The sequence below is a fragment of the Pleurodeles waltl genome, chromosome 1_2 (genome assembly GCF_031143425.1).
Source record: "Pleurodeles waltl isolate 20211129_DDA chromosome 1_2, aPleWal1.hap1.20221129, whole genome shotgun sequence".
Lineage (NCBI taxonomy): Eukaryota > Metazoa > Chordata > Amphibia > Caudata > Salamandridae > Pleurodeles > Pleurodeles waltl.
The window spans coordinates 418,280,380-418,302,017 of record NC_090437.1 but is presented as its reverse complement, the minus strand read 5'-3'; the positions used below and the strand labels follow the sequence as shown (position 1 = coordinate 418,302,017).

At 43.4% G+C, this 21,638-nt stretch overlaps 1 protein-coding gene across 1 annotated transcript in view; it reads left to right on the top strand.

Annotated features, from left to right (window-relative positions):
• The window catches only part of LOC138300759 (thioredoxin-like), a 38,149-nt gene that overhangs the window by 8,997 nt on the left and 7,514 nt on the right, over positions 1–21,638 (top strand). The window contains exons 2-3 of the mRNA XM_069240519.1: positions 10,725–10,829; positions 19,779–19,838. Coding sequence (XP_069096620.1) covers positions 10,725–10,829; positions 19,779–19,838 — 165 coding nt within the window. The remainder of the gene's footprint in view (positions 1–10,724; positions 10,830–19,778; positions 19,839–21,638) is intronic.

Genomic DNA, 21,638 nt, shown 5'->3' with positions numbered 1-21,638 from the left:
ATTACGCACAAAAAGACAATTTTTATTAAACTTCAAAAATTCATATCTCAAAAAGTACCTAACCAATTTTGATAATCTTGGTCCTTAAAACTACACAAAATCTGAAGTATTTTTATAGATTGGTCTCAAATATTCCTTTGAGTGTGTGAGTGGCAGGATTGATGCTGTGAGTACAACAAATGCTTTGCACTCCACCAAGATTGGCCTAACTGCTTGACCAAGCTACCTTAAAAATTAGAGCATTAGGTGATCTTGTTTTTACCCCTGTAAACCAATGTGTGGATCCCTTGCACAGTGTGCCTAGCTTTGCACACTACATAGAGGGCAAGCCCCCTACACTAACCCCCAGGTAGCTATGGCAGAGAGCAGATAGGCTATACTTAGGTCAATGAGTAAAGTATTTATGCAGATCCAAAACAGTAAGGTTGTCAAAATGCATAATAATAAAAATCCCCAAATTAATTAGAAGAATAGATTTAAATGTAATAAACAAAATGATCCAAAAATGACAACATTCCAATAAGGGGAACTGGAGATAGGAAGAATAGCACCAAGAAGCATAAAGCACCAATGGTAGTCAAGGTCGTGGTAGACTGGGACCTAGGTGCAATTTGACGCGGACCACAAATGAGCGAGGGTTGGATATACCAATCAGGTTTGTCCTGGTCAAAGATTTTACTTTGTGACTTTACTACTTTACGTCCTGACCCAACACAGGAGTACATTCCTAAAGCTCTATTGGACCCAAAGGCAGACTCTGAGGGGGAGATTTACAAACATTTTGCACTGGCTTACTGTGTCACAAAAGTGACGCTAACCAGCACAAGATGTTTTGTTTCCTAATTTACTTTCCAGTGCAAAACTTGTTTTGCGCTGCAAAGTACCATAAAAGTACTGATTTGCGTTACTTAGCACTAAGGTGGCATTATATGTGTGGTACATGGGCATTTTCTTTCATGCAACCACCCATGCCTTCTGACGCAACACCCTATCTACAAACAATAGTAGACAGGATTTTGTGCCAAAAGTTAACACCATTTGAAAGCAGGCGTTAAAAGGAGAAATATTTTCATTTCTCCTTTCTTTTCCAACTTTGCATGTGTGCTCCACTGTGCAGCATGCATACAAAGTAGGAAAAGTTTTAAAGTGTCTTTAAGCACAGTAATTTGTACTGGAACAGTACCTTTCCAGTACAAAACCTATGCTAGACTCACGCACACACCCTTGCACTGTGGCGCAAAGGTGTGTGTGTGGCACACAGCAGCTGAAATCAGTGCTGGTGCTAGGGAGTGGGGAGGAGGGTGCCATACCTTTGTAGATATTGCACTCTCTTGCTCTCTCCCTGTCACGCAATGCAGCCCAGCATTTTTGTGACACTAACTCAGCGCAAAATGTTTGTAAATCTCATTTAAGGGTCTAAAACACTGACCTCTTGTTAAAGTTACAAGGACAAAGCAATTTACAAGAGTCCTTTCTGCAACTGCCCAGTTGATCAGTGGCAACTGGACCTTGATAGGACCCTATTGTTTGGCCCCTAGCTGACTCCCTGTGAGTCTCTAAGGCCCAGATTTACAGAAAAGGCACAGAACGCAGTGCAGCAGCCAAAAATGCTGCTGGATACACAAGAATTGCTTTACTATACTCTGTACCTTTCTTTCAAGTGTGCCCCCAGTGTTTATGTAAAACCCAGAGACAGAAGCTTGGAAGAACAAAAGAAGGATTTTTAACAACCTGACAGTAGATACATAATAACTGTTTTGGCATCTTGTTTCCCTTCCTTTCAAGTGCTATATGTTAAACCCCGTAGACTTGTCTGGCAGGATTTGACATTGAAGTAGAATTGAACAGTGTAATGTCACAGCTACACCCTGCATATTCTCTTAGTCACAGAGGAGTTCTCTCTGTCCATCCATGTCAGCCTATTGTTTGATCCAGGAAAGCATTTCACACCTTTTCACACCTATATAAATGCTAATTACTGACAGGTAGAAGTGGGGAAGAAATACAAATTTACCTTCCAGGGACTTCAGATAAGGAAAAAGTATCTTTCCAAGGGTCTGATTTAGATCTTGGCTGTGTTACCACCAAACCGTGTTGATAGCGAACCAGAGAAGACTGACAAGTCGAGAGTGTACTACCAGCCATATTTAGATGCTACAGCTCTGCAAGTGGAAGACTGGCAAAGGATTGCTGATGGAGGGAGACGGGGCAGGACCCAGTGGACCTCGTACAATGTCAGGGGCTATGGAATAGAGGTAAGTGACACTCACACTGTCCCTTAGCCACATGTGTCCCCCTGCACTACACACTACACAACACACCATCATCCACTACGATTCCAAAACAAAACAACCCGTATATGCCGAAAACACACAGTGACATACATCCATGACACAACACACACCATTGACACACAACCGCAACAACCAACACAACTACACACTCAGCTAAGCAAACACACTCACATACATGCACAACTACACACATCACAACAATGTCTGCCACACAACAACGCTCACCTGAATGTGTCACACAGCAACACAACATCGGTCCCACATGCAAGTGACACACATACAGACTGAACCATATCACCCACTCCAGCTCGCTCTACTTCAACCAGCCAATCCACACGCACACATATACATGTACTGATTCACATACGCAACAGATAGCACAAACCTACCCGTACAGGTCCCCTTGCAATGCATGGACATAGACACCGTTGTCCAGTGTGAGTTTACCATCATTGTGTACCGTCATTGTGGTGGCAGCATTTACTTTGCAATGAATGATGACACCACAATGACAGTTTAGAACACGTGCAATATGGGTGTTGTGCCAGTGTGTGTCTAGCCATGTGTGACATCATCATGTACCCCACATATGCATCACAGTCATTTGAAAAAAATACTGTAACATGTATATACTTGTGGTGGTCCCGACCTCCCGTCCAGTGTTCACTCACCATTCCCTGGCAATGTGCTGGAGTCTAGCGATGGGGGTTCGTGTTTTCTCTCTCGTGGGTGGCAGCAGTGACAGCAGGTGTTGTCTAGCCAAAGACGTGGGTGGAATGGAGAAAAAAGGTGAGTTTCACCCCTTTTCCTCCAATCCGCCAACTTCGACACTGAGGACGGACCGCCACTTTTTTCTTGGCGGTAAGGCATATTCAAATCTGCACGGAGGGTGCAGTCAACCACTTTTCCCTCTCCTGCCATCAACGCCTGTGTGTTTCTTGGCAGAGACGGCGGCTTAAATGCAGGTTTTTGTCTATGGGACTGCCAACATCTCAATACAGCAGGCAAACAGTAACGGCGGTGGATGGGTTTTCAGTCAAAGTTGACAGCGGGACCGTTATTACCAAGAACTAAAACAGGCCTTCAATGTTACTTTTTCTTCATATTTATTAAAAGTCTGCATTATAAAAACCTGGTAGTATGGCAGCATAAATGAGCCTGTTCTGGGGAGCAGAAAGATATCACTCCACCACCCCACCCCTGCTGGGTAACCCCACATGAGAGTTTCTGGCTCATTTCTCAAGAACAACAAACATAGAGTAGTCAGTTGTGACTTGAATCTTTTCAATGATAATGATTATGCCATACATAATACGAACGATGATGTCAGTGACAATGTATTTTCTGATGTCATCTGTACATATAAATAAAAAAATCATGCACTAGTTACAATAACTAGCAATAGATAGAATTATAGGCTTCATATGTAGATGGGACTGTAGGATTATGTACATGTAGACGCACGCAAAGCGATGATACACATTTAGCAATAGCAAATGTGGCTATTGTTAAGTTGTTGAGTCTATATTGAAATCAATTTTTGAAATAATTTAGGTCCGTTTTACACACCTACAAAGAACTGTCCAAATAAAATGCAAACGGCATTGAGCATGCAGGGGTTTCAGCACATTTTACAAAAAGTTATAGGGGCTGCTCCGACAGTTGCATTTCCCAGTCAGAGTTTCAGAGGAGTATTTGCTGATTGTTAGAACAAAACCGCTGAACATAATTATACCAAACCTGGTATGAATAAAAAGGATGGTCCAATACAAACACTTTGCTTGGTATAAGCATGTTCAGTATCTTTCTATTAGCAGCAAATAAATGAAAACAGAAGCACATCTTGTTTTTTCAAGACCTAATGGCTCTATCGATATAAAAAAAATATTTATAATTAATTTGTATTTTGTTCTTGTTTTCTGTTCCCTTTCCTTTCCGTTTGTCTCTTGATCGCCTTTGGTTTTTTGCTTATTAAAGCAGAACTTAGTATTTTTCAAGAGGTCTTTGGATAGAAGTATTGCTTATTATAAAAGAAAACCTGGCCTGAATTTAAAAAGCAAAAGATCTTGTAAAAATCATACTATGCCCCAGCTAAGTGTCATTCCTAAAGTATGATGCTTAAAGCTTGACTAATCACAAAACCAGTAATTTCACTTGCAACACTAGCTGTCCCTTATGCTTATATCTTCAAAATAATTAATCAAATGAATGCAGCTTGCAGTATTCACAAAATCAAACCTAACAAGCATTAGAGAAGCCAATAGGTCTCACTATTTCTAAAGGAGCAATGGCATTCAGAGTTTCATGCACTTTAAAAGCTGCAAACAGGACTTTCGCAATCCAGGATGCAATATTGTATTCCATTACTAGAGGCTACTTACGTTACACATCTGTGCTTTTTGTAGCTTGCTGCAGTATCTTAAACCCTTGCTAGCGAAAGGCATAACGTGACCCCGTTTTCACTAAGAAATATTTTTGCTTTTAGCCAATGCTTGTATTTTATATTGTTGAAGGCCGAGCAGCTTCCCAAACAATAAAGTGTTGCAAAAACCATGACAAAACAAAAAATACATTGACAAATTCATGAGATTGGCAGCCAACACAGACCTACTGAATTTGCCAATGCAAGTTAATCCTGAAACCAATCCCCGTCTTGTAGTGAGAATGTTTGAAAGCAGTTATTTTTTTAGGAAAATGGTTTATATCCAAAACCACAGACTTTGTGCAAGTGCCCATGACCAAAAAGGTATTTCTGAAAGCAAATATGACTCTTGTGCTAGAGTTCCAAATGTGTTCACTTGCCACTTGTCAGATACAGTTATTTGGATGCTAGGTAGAGGACACAGTGGGAGAAAGGCTACTCAGTCACTCTCCTTGGTGCCTATGATATATGCACTGCAGAGGTGGAGGTACTTTATGTATGGTGGGCATGGTCTTTAGGTATGGAAGGCTAGCTATGGTAGACCGGGTACAATAAGTTTGGAAGGTTAGGTACGGTAGGTGAAAATTGTAGGCAAGTAGGTAAGGTATGTGATAATTAGGCTAGACACGGTAGATAGAATAAGTATGATAGGTTACATATGGTAGGGTGGTTAGGTATGGTACGATATTTATGGTAAGCATGTTAGGTTAGGTAAAATTGGTTAAGTATGAGGGTATGACAGTAGATGCAGTAGGTTAGAGATGAGTGATGCATAAGTACATATAATCCGTAGGTGCTTTTTGGATTCGTTATGTACCATAGATTATGAATGGTAGGTGAGGTATAGGAGGTGCAGACATTCCAGTAAGCTAATTAAGGTAAATCAAGTAAAAGACCTATAGTATGGTATTTGATGTAGATAGCTTAGTTACAGTAGCCCAAGTATGATAAGTAGGTATGGTAGATGTAATTGAGAAGAATGGTTAATTAGGTATGGTAGCTTAGGTATGGTATAAGTGGGTAGATATTGAAGAACTTTAAATTTCGGTCTGATATTTAAAGGTATGCACTATTAAATAATTTTCTTGGCGTATTGCTTACAAATTATAGCATTGTTAATGAGAAGCACAAACACATACCCTTTTTAATAAAAAATACTGTTTAAGAGGTTTATTTCCATGTTGGTGTATTTTCTCATAACATTCTTAAACATACTCAGAATAACTATGATCTAAAAACAGTGACTTTGCTGAACAAGTTCCATTAGCAGAATTATGCCATACTCTCAAAGAAGAGTTTTATGAAATAGAGACAGAAAATGAATTGCGCCTTGGTTGCATGTGGGGATGTTAAAATACATACCCAGCAAAATGATACATAGTAAACAATTTTTAACAAAGAGCCAACATGTTTGTTGGTCTTTAGGGAAACCGTTTCCCCTTTCCTTTGTAAAAATGAATGTAATAAAGGCAATTAGTAAATTGCACTGTCTTTATTTTATTACATGGGTCGGCACCTAATCACCAAGCAGTGAAGCTGTAAATCGACAATTAGCTTTCATTGTGCCAGCAAAGTTAATACACCAGAGAACACAGACTGAATAATGTTATTCATCATTTTGAATCAATAGTTTAATAAAAACACTAATTGATGTAACCATCCTCAAAATGCAAATTCATTGATGGACAGTCAATCTAAGAAATGGCAAACCGTAAAAACGCACGAAGGCCAATGGCTGACTAAAGCTGGCCAAAAGCCCACACTCTTTATATTTCTTTTTGATGTATTGATGTTAAAGCTATCTGCAGTAAGACCCAAACACCACTGAAATTTTTCCTGACTGGTTAGCTAGGCTACTATAACATGTCTCCTCTAACACACTGATCATGACCTTTTAGTACCACATGTCTGCAGTCTGAAAGTAAATCAATGCCCCTAGTTCAACTACCACTACAAAATGAAAGATGTACAGGACCCACTGGGAATGAAACATATGAGGTTAAGAAGATATCTACCAAAATTGCAATCAGAAGTTCTAGCAGTCCCAGTTTCTCCACTTATGCAAACACTGTGGGGCATATTTATACTCCGTTTGCGCCGAATTTGCGTAGTTTTTTTCGACGCAAATTCGACGCAAAACTAACTCCATATTTATACTTTGGCGTTAGACGCGTCTAGCGCCAAAGTTCATGGAGTTAGCGTCATTTTTTTGCGTGAACACCTTCCTTGCGTTAATGATATGCAAGGTAGGCGTTCCCGTCTTAAAAAATGACTCCGATGCTATTGCGTCGGATTTATACTCCTGGCCAAAAATGACGCCCGGGAGTGGGCGGGACTAAAAAAAAACGCATTTGCGCCGGATTTTAGCGTCTGGGTCAGGGCAGGCGTTAAGGGACCTGTGGGCTCAGAATGAGCCCAGAGGTGCCCTCCCCTGCCCCCAGGGACACCCCCTGCCACCCTTGCCCACCCCAGGAGGACACCCAAGGATGGAGGGACCCACCCCAGGGACATTAAGGTAAGTCCAGGTAAGTAATGATTTTTTTGTTTGTGGCATAGGGGGGCCTGATTTGTGCCCCCCTACATGCCACTATGCCCAATGACCATGCCCAGGGGACAGAAGTCCCCTGGGCATGGCCATTGGGCAAGGGGGCATGACTCCTGTCTTTGCTAAGACAGGAGTCATTTCAATGGGGGATGGGCGTCGTAAAAAAATGGCGCAAATCGGGTTGTGGCGATTTTTTTGCCTCAGCCTGACTTGTACCATTTCTGGACGCCCATACGCCATTTTCCCCCTACGCCGGCGCTGCCTGGAGTACCCAATTGTGAATGATGAGGCTATAGGAGGAAAGGCACTTGGATATATATATTTCTTTCATTTAGTGCACTGACTTTAAACAGAGAGCTGTTGCTTCAGAGTGAAGTGGATGTTTGACCTTGCACAGTACCACACACAGGCCCATATTTATACTTTTTGACGCAAAACTGCACCAAAGCAGTTTTGCGTCAAAAAAATTAGTGCCGGCTAACGCCATTCTTAAGCGCCATGCGGGCGCCGTATTTATTGAATGACGTTAGCCGGCGTTAGCCGCCGGCGCTGTCTGGTGTGCGTTAAAAAAAACACGTACACCAGGCAGCGCCGGCGTAGGGGGAAAATGGCGTATGGGGGTCCACAAATGGTGCAAGTCAGGCTGAGGCAAAAAAATCGCCACAACCCGATTTGCGCCATTTTTTTCCGACGCCCATCCCCCATTGAAATTACTCCTGTCTTAGCAAAGACAGAAGTCATGCCCCCTTGCCCAATGGCCATGCCCAGGGGACTTCTGTCCCCAGGGCATGGTCATTGGGCATAGTGGCATGTAGGGGGGCACAAATCAGGCCCCCCATGCCACAAAAAAAAATACGAAAAAAATACTTACCTGAACTTACCTTAACTTCCCTGGGATGGGTCCCTCCATCCTTGGGCATCCTCCTGGGGTGGGCAAGGGTGGCAGGGGGTGTCCCTGGGGGCATGGGAGGGCACCTCTGGGCTCCTTCCGAGCCCACAGGTCCCTTAACGCCTGACGTTAAAAAACGACGCAAAAGCGGCTGGACGTCATTTTTTTTTTGACCCGCCCACTCCTGGGCGTCATTTTTGCCCGGGAGTGTAAATACGGCGCACATGCCTCGGAGTCATTTTTTAGACGGGAACGCCTACCTTGCATATCATTAACGCAAAGTAGGTGTCCACGCAAAAAAATGACGCAAACTCCAGGAACTTTGGCGCTAGACGCGTCTAACGCCAAAGTATAAATATGGAGTTAGTTTTGCGTCGGATTTGCGTCCAAAAAACCGATGCAATTCCGGCGCAAACAGAGTATAAATATGCCCCTAGGTGAGGGCGTTTTAAAAAGGAAGGGTGACATGCTCCTTTTTGGATTTGCTCTTACATGTTTCCATGGTCTCCTAGTGATAACTGTACCCCCGAACGTGGCTGCGGCGATATGAATGATTTATTGTATTGATTGGAAGACAGGAACGGTAATGCAAAACAATTGGACAAAGCAATTCAGTTTTTAGGCGCTGTAGGAAATACGACAGTGTTTTGAAAGGCATCACTGACTTAGATGTGTAATTTTGTACCATGGGAGGACATCAGTACGTTAATCAATTTGATTAGTAAATCATTGAAAGAAGGTACTTTGTGAAATCTAGCAGTCTGGACGAGACTGATTATTTAACAGCTTTTGGATTTAGTGAAAATATACTTGACAACAAGTCAGGCATCATAAGGAATTAGGACAAAGAATGAAGCACACCCATGATATGAGAAATACTGAAAAGTCAACTCCTTATGGTCAGATAATAATTATGTACCCTGTGTAAAATTTAGTTCTATAAAACTTATGGAAAATACTGAAAATAGGGTATTTTATTATTCATTGTTTACGATGCCCTTTTACCCGTTTGCTCTGGCCACTGCATTATGTCTGATATAGTTTATGTATATACAGGTTTAAGCAAGAAGGAGTACGTAAAACAAGTAGAGATCGACTTCTTAGTTTTAATTCACTTCACAGGGAAATATGATGGCAAAGCAGGTATAAAAGTTCCTTTGGAAAGCTGATATTGATTACCATGATCTCTTCAGTAAATTGGACCTGTAGAAATGCATCATGTTGAAGGACGAAACGTGGCGGCTGCTTCGTATTTGATCATGTCAAGAAAAAAATGTTGAAAGATGTTTGCTCGCTTGACTGTATTAAGGTAACTGTGAAGAGAAATTAAGGCCCGTATTTATACTTTTGGACGCTAAACTGCGCTAACGCAGTTTAGCGTCAAAATTTTTTGCGCCGGCTAACGCCATTCTGAAGCGCCATGCGGGCGCCGTATTTATTGAATGGCGTTAGCCGGCGCAAGCAGACCGGCGTTGCCTGGTGTGCGTGGAAAAAAACCACGTACACCAGGCAGCGCCGGCGTAGGGAAAAATGGCGTTAGGGCATCTTAAAAATGGTGCAAGTCAGGTTGACGCAAAAAAATCGCCTCCACCCGATTTGCGCCATTTTTAACGACGCCCAGACGCCATTTACATGACTCCTGTCTTAGTAAAGACAGGAGTCATGCCCCCTTGCCCAATGGCCATGCCCAGGGGACTTATGTCCCCTGGGCATGGTCATTGGGAATTGTGGCATGTAGGGGGGCACAAATCAGGCCCCCCTATGCCCAAAAATATATATATAAAAAAAAAAAAATTATACTTACCTGAACTTACCTGAATGTCCCTGGGGTGGGTCCCTCCATCCCTGGGTGTCCTCCTGGGGTGGGCAAGGGTGGCAGGGGGGTCCCTGGGGGCATGGGAGGGCAGCTGTGGGCTCATTTTGAGCCCACAGGTCCCTTAACGCCTGCCCTGACCCAGGCGTTAAAAAGAGGCGCAAATGCGGGGTTTTTTGCCCCGCCCACTCCCGGGCGTGATTTTTGCCCAGGAGTATAAATACGACGCATTTGCGTCGCAGTCATTTTTTTGGACGGGAACGCCTACCTTGCATCTCATTAACGCAAGGAAGGCGTTCACGCAAAAAAATGACGCTCTTTACTCATACTTTGGCGCTAGACGCGTCTAACGCCAAAGTATAAATATGGCGTTAGTTTTGCGCCGAATTTGCGTCGAAAAAAACTACGCAAATTTGGCGCAAACGGAGTATAAATATGCCCCTAAGCTTTTGGATTTCATGATTTACCACAAAACTTTCCAATTTGTAGAAATCAGTATGCTTCCCAAAGCAAGTAGTTATCTTAGTATGTAAGATCTGTATTCAATAGCATGGTAAATTTATGTGTAAGGCTTTATGTCCATAAAAAGCTATTTAGAAGAAATCTGCAATGTATGGATATGTTTTTTGTTTTTTTGTTTGAATGAAATATATATAGTACTTGTTTTACCTCATTACGAAGCACAGTATAGGTGCTGCGATGAAACCAACAGTCGAAATCTCTTCAGTGTGTTTCTTATCTTCAATTCTCTCTTTTCTTAGGGAGAACTGGATTCTGCATTGAAAAGTGCAGGTAAAAAGCTTGTATTCGTAAACTACTCCTCTCCGAAATGCGGACTGTGCAAGGGGACAGATAGATTAATTCAAGTAAGTACAATAGGAGAAATACAATTTAATGGCTTGTTTATTAAATGCTGGCTTTCGAAGTTCAAAGGGTGTCTGCAGGTTCATCTCTCTGTGAAACAAGGGGCAAATACGACGTATTTTACCGGCCCTTTTGCGACCAGTAAGATGCATTTTCCTATTTACCAACCCTATTTTGTGAGTGGGTAATCTATTACCCACTCGCAAAATAGGGTTTGCGAGTTGCTATTAGGAAGGGGCGTGTGAAGGGCGTCCCTCCTAATAGCGAGTTGCAATGAAAGTTTCGCAACCCTGAATGCGATTGCAAAACATTTGGCGAATGCCACCAATTTTAAATTGGTGGTGAGCCATTTGCAAACAGGAAGGGGTCCCCATTTATCAACAAGGGCACCAACATTTTTTCAGAGCAGCTCCCACGGACCACTGCCCACTCTGATAAAAATGAAAATAACTTTACATTTTATTTTTACTTTTAGGAAATTGGGCTGCATTTAAAAAAAAAACAGCTTTTTTATAAAAGCAGTCACAGACATGGTGGTCTGCTGACCCCAGCAGGCCACCATCCCTGTGAGTGCTGACCATACCCAATGGGTCGCAAATTGCGACCTGCCTTATTAATAATAATGACACAGGTCCCTTGCGACCCATTTGGGAATTGCAAATGGTGCTTTTGATTCGCCAGAAAGAAAATGTGGTGAAACCTGCTTTGTGAAGTCCTTTCACTCCCACTGGGGTTTATAATCAAATTCAACTGGTAGCAAATCCTTAATGTAACACATCAAAAGTGTGGTATTCGTAAACAGGAAGGGGTCCCAAAGGGCCACCTTCACTTTTGTGAATATCAACAAAACCTTTTGCACCTGTTCCTAAAAAATGTTTAGAAAAGTATCTATTTTAGCCCATATTTATGGGATTTTGGAGCAGGGCAGCGCAGCATGTCACCTTGTTGCGCTGCCATGTATCATAGGGAAAGAGCAGGAATGCACCGCATCTATGGTATATGGCTGATTCCTGTCCTTTCACCCTGCACTAGCACAGTTTTGGCACCTAGCTCCAACACAGGCACCCTTGACCCATGGTGCAAGGGTGCCTGCGTTGCATGCACAATTGTTTTTGTGCAGGAAGGGGCGTCTTCCTCTGAAAAAACAATCCTGGGAGTCTTTTTCCTCTTTCTATGTGTTCTGCAGAAAGCAGTGCACATAGAAAGAGGAAAGAACGAGGAGAAATAGTAATATTACTCCTCGTTGCGCCACGCCTGCGAAGGCGTAATGTTTTGGCACGTCCACAGTTTGCAAAGTTTTGTACATCTGGGGATGCATCAAAATCCATGGGTGTTGCATGGGAACACCCACAGCAATGCCCATGGAACGTCTCCCTAACGCAGAGTAAGGCAAAGCAGCGATTGCACTGCCTTGACTTACCCCATATCTATGAGACTATTCACAGCCATGCAAAGTGGCTTTGCGTGGCCTCATAGACATGACTTAAAGTGATGCTATGGCGGTGCAAGAGGCTTGTAAATATTCCCCATTCTTTTTTAATTGACAAAAACAGGCAAATTATTGCTTTATTTAATAGCAATCTCAGACCCCATCATCCTAGTGACTTTCACCAAGCTTAAAGGGTACAAGAAGTGAGTGTGGCTGTAGTCCTGTGTGAGATCACTTGAAATTGGTCTAAAATGTTGCTAATTTTGCAACATTATGGATTTCAAGAATCATGATTCACTCCAGAGTCCTAAAGGTTATCAACAAAAAAGAGGAACTGGATAACAACTGGTTGAATTTTCTGGTCAAGAGATGTTTTTAAGTATTCGCAGGAAGAGCCTCGTTCTGTTACAGAAATTGCATATGTTTGGTGTCTTGGTCTACTCCTGGATGCAGATGGTACTAACAATTAAATATTGTGCTGATACTACTGATTAAGAGTTTCATGTTTCCAGACAGAAATCTAACACTTTAAGAGAATAGTTTCATTTTCGTACTTATATTGTTAGATGGTACCGCTATACCAAGCTATTTCCAATCAGTTTGACCTCTTTTCATGGTGACCGTTGCAGATTGAGGAGATATCCTCTGCCTGTATAAGCAGACTTGCCACAACCACAGCAAACTCTTCAACCCATTCACTGTCCTAGATGATGACTTTGCTGGCTTCAAAATGCAGGTCCTGTTCTCCTCAATTTGGACACCCCTTCTCAATCAGAATTCTCTTTTTATGAATATTGTGATGGATCTGGTGATTTACTATTTACTTTTCTTCACTTCTTAACTTCATGTCTGATTATCTTGACAATATCTGTATTGTTAAGGTAAGCAGTTGTGGAGATAAGGCATCTTCTTACCTTCACAACAGATATATTTTGTCAATGCAAATAGATGAGAAGTTAATAAAAGTAAAGCTACACTTAACTATACATATAAATACAAATGATGATGTAAAGGTATAGATTAAAAAAATACCCAGGGCCTGTAAATTAAATGCTACCAGTGGACCTGCATCGCCTATTGTGCCACCCACTTGATTAACACTTTAAAACATTTCCCAGGCCTGCCATTGCAGCATGTAGGCAGTGTCCCACTGCTGTGTCGACCTGGTCTTTAAAACCCCTTGCCCAGCCTTAATCTCCATTTTTATTACATATAAATCACCCCTAAGGTAGGCCCTAGGTAGCCGATAGGGCAGGGTGTTGTGTAAATAAAAGGTAGGACATGTACTTTTTAGTTTTAAATGTCCTTGTAGTGTAAAACTCCCAAATTTGTTTTTCACTACTGTAAGGCCTAACACTTTCATGGAACATAATTCAGACACCTTATTATATATAGTAAGCTGTCATTCCTAAACCAGAGGTGGTAGACAGATCATGTTTGGTATTTATGAAACTTGTAATGATAAACTCTCTTTAATGGTAAAGTTGGATTTATCATTACACGTTTGAAAATGCCACTAGAAAGTCTACATTTTCCTTCCCTTAGCCCTCTGTGCCACAGCCTACCTTAGGCCACATGACTGGGTGTAACTGACAGTTGAGACTTTGTGAATCCACCCCAGTCACACAATAGTGGGATTAGCAGGGTCTGAATAGCCCTTCAACTGGCAGGATGGGGGAGGGCAGAGCTAAGTAGAGCCCTACTTACACCTGAATAGGCTGAGCTTTGCCACCACACAGTAGGCTTAACAACTCTATATTTTTAGTGCAGCTAGTTGGAGCCAGGGCACTGGAGGCAGGAAACCTTTGGACCTTCACAGAACCCTTCTAGAAACTTCTCCCTACGTCTAGGAGCAGGGCTCCAGAGTATCAAAATAGGGCTCTCAGACCTACTTCTCTGTTCACTACTGGACCTGTGTAAACACTCTCAGAGGACTGCCTGCTGCTGTGAACTTCTGTGCACTCTGTCAGACTGCTGCTGTGCCTGGAAGGACAGCTTTGCTGCCTGGACCCTGCATTGGACCTTCAGAGGCCAGCCCTGCTGTGAAGCTCTGCATATTCACCTGCACCCAGGACATCCAGAAGTGACTCCAAGGACTAGTTTTGCTGGCCTCCTGTTCAGCGCCACAAAGATATAACAGGCTCCCTCCATCTTGAACCCACACATGGACCCAGCCTGAGCTAAGTCCAAAGGTAATAATCTTCACCACATCTTCGCTCCACAGCTATCTGACAATGACGCTCCCTCTTCTTACACTCCTACAGCCTTGCCCAGCTGAACTTCTCCCTTTCAGAAATGTTTTCTTCAAAAAATTTCGTAAGTCTAAAGGGAAGAGCTGACCGGGCCCAATTCACTTTGTGTGTCTGAACCCCTCTCCATTGCAGTTGGCCTTAATTTTTGACCTTGCCTCAATCCAGCATGACGAGATATACGTGGCTGGCGCTTTTCATTTTTAAGCACTATTTTACACTTAAAACATTAAAAATTCCTAACTCAAGTTCCACTAATTGGATGTTGATGGTTTTGGTGGAAAATAATATTAAAATGTTCTCTATTTTTCTAAATTGGATTGGGATTTCTATTGTGTTTTGCTTTCACTGTATTGCTGTTTGTGTGCTGCATAAATACTTAACACATTGCCTCTAAGTGTAGCCTGACTGCTTTTTATACTATACTATCCAGGGTTAAACACAGTTTAAATTAGTGACTTTTTGTAGTTCACCCTGCAAGGGATTGTGGCTGTTGCTTGACCAGGGCTCACTTCCCAGTCAACCAACAGCCCAATTTCTCACAATAGGTTATATAGTGTGCAACAGAGCTCACAAACTGCAGCACTCATAGGTCCACATTTACAAGAAAGTGATGTGGTGCCAAAATTGCCAGCACCGCATCACTTCAGAAATGTAGGGATGCGCCGTATTTACAAAACTAGCCCACAAACCTGTGTTTCCCCTAGCGTTGATGCTAAAATTAGCAGCTTAGCTCCAACGATGGCACCCTTGCACAATAGTGCAAGGATGCCTGTGTTGCAGGGAATGATTGTTTATGTGCAAGGGACACCTTTCTGCACATAAACAATCATTGATGGTGTTTTGCTCTTTCTATTTGTGCTGCTGAATTCAGCACACATAGAAAAAAAAAAACGAGAAGAAATAAAAGTATTTCTCCTTGTTACTCCATGCTAACGCCACCCCTGAGGTGGTGTTAGTTTTTGGTTAGTTTTTGGTGCTGTCTCAGGTTTACGATTTATCGTAAATCTGGGGCAGCATCAAAATGCAATGCAAAATGCAAATGCAGTGTAATGCCCACAGCAGCACCTATTGCATCACCCTTACACACTAAGGGGCATATTTATACTCTGTTTGCACCGAATGTGCGTCAAAATGTTTGACGCACATTCGGCGCAAACACTGCCCCATATTTATACTTTGATGTCCGACGCAGTGGACGTCAAAGTTCCACCATGTGCGCCATTTTTTAGAAGGGGGAACCAGCCTTGCGTTAATTATATGCAAGGTAGGCGTTCCCTCCTAAAAAATGACTTTAAGGCCTGTGCGCCTTATTTATACTGTGATGTCATTTTGACGCACAGGAGGGGGCAGGCCTTAAAAAACGGCGCCCAGCCTGATGGGTGCCGTTTTTTAACGCCTGGGTCAGGGCAGGCGTTAAGGGACCTGTGGGCACAGAAGGAGCCCAGATGTGCCCTCCCATGCCCCCAGGGACACCCCCTGCCACCCTTGCCCACCCCAGGAGGACACCCAAGGATGGAGGGACCCATCCCAGGGAAAGAAAGGTAAGTGCAGGTAGGTATTTTTTTTCGTATTGTTTTTGTGGCATAGGGGGGCCTGATTTGTGCCCTCCTACATGCCACTATGCCCAATGACCATGCCCAGGGGACATAAGTCCCCTGGGCATGGCCATTGGGCAAGGGGGCATGACTCCTGTCTTTGCTAAGACAGGAGTCATTTCAATGGGGGTTGGGCGTCAAAAAAAATGGCGCAAATCGGATTGAGGCCAAAATTTTGCCTCAGCCTGACTTGCACCATTTTTTTACGCCCAAGCTCCATTTTCCCCTACGCCGGCGCTGCCTGGTGTGAGTCATTTTTTTTGACGCACACCAGTCCGCAGCGCCGGCTAACGTCATTCAATAAATACGGCGCCCGCATGGCGCTTTGGAATGGCGTTAGCCGGCGTTAAAATTTTTGACGCACAACTGCGTTGGCGCAGTTGTGCGTCAAAAAGTATAAATATGGGCCTAAGTGATGTGTGTAAAAGGGCTGTATTTACAAGGTGGCATTAAGCCACAAAAAGTGGCTTAATGGTGCATTTTTAAATATAGCACAGGGCATTACGCCATGGGAGTGTCACTAACAGTGACGTTCCTGTGACACAAGGGCCTCGTAAGTGAGGCCCTTGTTTTTCAGTCCAAGCTGTCCTGTCCATAGCCCTAGAATTTTCAGTTGACGAGGCATTGCTGGATCTTCAGGGAAATCAGCCCAGCACTAAAGAATGGATGTAGAAACGTCTTTGGGCTTACTTCACCACTATCAGGGAGAACAACCAGCACATCTATGTAGACTGACCCTTGATTTGCTGCCAGACAGGTGGTCAACAACTACCAGGACAAGGTGATATCTCACCAGAAAGCAGTGATCAAACATGTCAAATCAGTTACAATTCCATTTTGGAGATCAAAAACTCTTTGTTGGCAGGACGTCAGGACCAATGAGTCCTGGAAATGTCAAGGTTCTAAGAAATTCTAGGGGAACAACGGCCAGCAGCTCAGACTGCTCATACATATATTAATTTGAACTATCCACTGCTTTTGTCCCAAACCTCGAGCTGTCACTTAGAGGTATGTATCTCCAGTGGAGCAGTGGAGAATGCCTCGGCCCCCCTAGAAAGTTTCTTCCTCTACAGGTTCTCTCTCTGAACATTCCGGCTCATACTCATACTCGAGAGCGATGATAGTTGTTAAAGGCCCTCTTCAGACGTTACAGGATCGAGCAACACGTGTGGGCCTATACAAGGGGAGAAGGCCTTTAACAACTAATATAACCAGTGGCAGAAGGGCTATGCTGCTATTGAAGTATAACCCCATAACGAGAGAAGGACTAGCAGTGGAATATTGGAATAAAAGGTTTCTACTAGCAATTATTGGCCTCTTCTTTGTCTTCAATGGGCTTCAATATTACAATATTCAAATTTAGAAAAATGTGTGCTGTGCGTATTGTGGATTAGGGTGTATTCCCTGAGCTCTCTTGCTACTTTGTGGTCTATATTTTCCATCATGTCTCAGAGTATCTAGAATTTACATTGGTTGCTGCTTAATAGTAAGTGGGGTATGCCTCAGTCCATGCTACATGACAGGACTTCTGTCAGTCCATATTAGATAAACATTTGTACAAGGATGAAAATAGGAGCGTGCCGCAATTGCTCTATATTTTCCCTCTTTACATACGTAGGAAGCAAAAAATACTTTTGATTACTTTAAAGGTGAAGCGGAAGATAAAACAAAGACCAGGGTAAAATAAGATTGCGTGGTTTCAGCACAAATATTGCCAATTGATTTCGCTTCATTTTTGCAAATATGCGCATTCAGAGAATTTAAGCCCATATTTGTGCTCTGTTTGCCCCGGATGTGCATCCTTTTTTTTTCACGCAAATGCGGCACAAACTTAACTCCATATTTACACTTTGGCGCTAGACCTGAACAGCGCCAAAGTGATGGAGTTTGAGTCATTTTTTGTACGTGAAAACCTACCTTGCGCTAATGACATGCAAGGTAGGCGTTCCTGTGCAAAAAATGACTCAAAGGCATGTGCGCCTTACTTATACTCCCGCGTCAAAATGACGCACAGGAGGAGGCGGGCCTGAAAACAAGGCGCCCAGCTGGATTGGCGCAGTCTTTTAATGCCTGGGTCAGGGCAGGCATTAAGGCCCATATTTATACTTTTTGACGCTAAACTGCGCTAACGCAGTTTAGCGTCAAAAAATTTAGCGCCGTCTAACGCCATTCTGAAGCGCCATGCGGGCGCCGTATTTATGGAATGGCGTTAGCCGGCGCTAGCAGACCGGCGCTGCCTGGTGTGCGTGGAAAAAAACCACGTAGACCAGGCAGCGCCGGCGTAGGGGGAAAATGGCGTTAGGGCGTCTTAAAATGGGGCAAGTCAGGTTGAGGCAAAAAAATCGCCTCAACCCGATTTGCACCATTTTTTTCGACGCCCAGACGCCATTTAAATGACTCCTGTCTTAGTAAAGACAGGAGTCATGCCCCCTTGCCCAATGGCCATGCCCAGGGGACCTATGTCCCCTGGGCATGGTCATTGGGCATAGTGGCATGTAGGGGGGCACAAATAAGGCCCCCCTATGCCACCAAAAAAAATAAAAAATTATACTTACCTGAACTTACCTGAATGTCCCTGGGATGGGTCCCTCCATCCTTGGGTGTCCTCCTGGGGTGGGCAAGGGTGGCAGGGGGGGTCCCTGGGGGCATGGGAGTGCACCTGTGGGCTCATTTTGAGCCCACAGGCCCCTTAACGCCTACCCTGACCCAGGCGTTAAAAAGTGGCGCAAATGCGGGGTTTTTTGACCCGACCACTCCCGGGCGTGATTTTTGCCCGGGAGTATAAATACGACGCATTTGCGTCGCCGTCATTTTTTTAGACGGGAACGCCTTCCTTGCATCTCATTAACGCAAGGAAGGCGTTCACGCAAAAAAATGACGCTATTTGCCCATACTTTGGCGCTAGACGCGTCTAACGCCAAAGTATAAATATGGCGTTAGTTTTGCGCCGAATTTGCGTCGAAAAAAACGACGCTAATTCGGTGCAAACGGAGTATAAATACGGGCCTAAGGGTCCTGTGGGCTCTTTTCCATGGTGGGAAACCCCCTGCCACCTTAGCCCACCCCTGGAGGACAACCATGGATGGGGGACCCATCCATGGTGGGTGCAGGTAAGTGCAGGTAAGTATAATTTCTTTTTTTTTATGTGGCATAGGGGGGCCTAACTTGGGCCCCCCTACATGCCACTGTGCCCAATGGCCTCTGGGCATGGCCATTGGGCAGGGGGGCATAACTCGTGTCTTCGCTAAGACAGGAGTCATTTCCATGGGGGTTGTGCGTAAAGAAATGGCGCAAGTCAGGTTACAGCCAATATTTTTGACTCTAACCTGACTTGCACCATTCTTTGACGCACAACCCCCAGACTTCCCTTCGCCTCCCCTGCCCGGTTACCGTCATTTATTTTAATGCAAACCAGGCCTCAGCACCGGCTAACGTCATTCCATAAATAAGGGGCCCGGCTGGTGCATTGGAATGGCGTTAGCCAGCAGTAAACCTTTTGACACAAATCTGCCCTGGCGCTGGTTTGCGTCTAAAAGTATAAATATGGCCCTTAGTTTCCTGGACCTCATTTCATGGACTTATGCAATGACGTTGACCACATAACAACAATCAATAGAACGAGCTAAAATAAGTTACACTGCTTAAAACTAAATATCTTTTGCATTTATTTTATAGGGATTGGCTGAAGAACGCCCACATATAGTTTTCCTTAAAATTAACACAGAAGAAGTAAAGGTAAGCATTTGAAATTATGCAGGAATTTGTACGCAAAACCATGAAAGGCTGGTGACCTGTGTATTTGTTTTTGCTATCATCTTTTTGTTGTCTGCAATTCCAAATTTTAACTGGGGCAGGACTGAGTCAACCATTGATTCCATGGGGCGTGATATTTTAAGTGCCTTTAAACTGTGTGACAATTAGAGGTGGGCGAGCCAATAAATAAACATGAAAAGGCGAGCCAGAGCCAGTGGTCTGGCTCAGATCTTAGAGCCCATTCAGGAGCCAAGCCCTGAAAATGTTTGCTAAATAAGTCAAACAACAAAACACGTAAAATATGAAGATAGTCTCTTCAAAATTAAAAAAGTGTATTTCGCTAACATGTGTAAGCTTTGACATTAATATGTCACATTATAGCACTGAGACTTTCTTATTAAAAGTTATAGGGCCATTTTTACAAGAAAGTGGCGCAGCAGTAGTGATGTATCACTTTTCTAGTGGCCCCTTGCGTCCCTTAACATCACCATGGTAAAGCTGTATTTACAATATGGCGCACCATGGCGCATGTTAGGGACAATATCGTAATTTTTTTAATGCTATTGTAAAGCTATACTGGATTAGCATAAAAAAAAATGACACTAATCCAGTATAGTGTTAAGAGGCCTATTGAAATCAATGGGAGCCTCATTTTAATGACTGCTTTAAGCAGGCGTAAAAAATGACGCTAGAAATGGTGCAATGGAAGCTTGTAGATACCATTGCACCATTTTTAGCGACCCTCTCACGAGGGTATATATTGCATATATTTTGCATGATGTGGCGCAAAGGGTTTACAAGGTGGGGCAAACCTAGTTTGCCCCACGTTGTAAATATGGCACTTTGGTAGTGGCCTGTTAGTGTCACATTTGCGGCAAACATTTTGCCGCAAAAGTGGCGCTAAGGGGCACAAGGGCCTTGTAAATCTGGCCCTTAGGGCCATATATACAAGAATGTGGTGCATCACAAGTGATGCACCACTTTTCTTGTGGCCCCCTTGCGTTCCCAGCCTAGATTTGCACCACCTTGTAAATATGCTGCTATGGTAGTGACCCGTTAGTGTCACATTTGCGGCAAAAAGTTTCCCTAAATGTGGCACTTAGGGCCATATTTACAAGAAAGTGGCGCATCACTAGTAGCCACTTTTCTTGAGGCCCCCTTGCATCCCTTAACACCACCATGGTAGCGCCGTATTTACAATACGGCGCACCATGGCACATGTTAGGGGCAATAGCATAATTTTTTTGACGCTATTGTAACACTATACTGGATTAGCGTAAAAAAAAAAAATGAGGCTAATCCAGTATAGTGTTAAGAGGATAATTGAACTCAATGGGAGTCTCATTTTAATGCCTGCGTCAAGCAGGCATTAAAAATTACGCTAGAGATGCCGCAATGGTCTCTTTTAGATTCCATTGTGCCATTTTAGCGACCCTCTAACAAGAGGACGCCCACTTTGCATACATCATGCATATATTATGCATGATGTGGCACAAAGGGTTTACAAGGTGGAGCAAACCAAGTTTGCCCCACCTTGTAAATATGGCGCTAAATAGAGACCCGTTAGCGTCACATTTGTGGATTTTTTTGTGCCGCAAAAGTGGCGCTAAGAGGTGCAAGGGCCTTGTAAATCTGGCCCTTAGTGAGCTAAGAGACAAGTCAATTGTCATGTAAAACCTGCACGTGGCCCAGATTACTAGAAAGCAACATTATAGCCTATTAAATCACACACAACGGGTTTTGTACATCTGTTAATCTGAACTCTCATACTTGAAAGTGCTT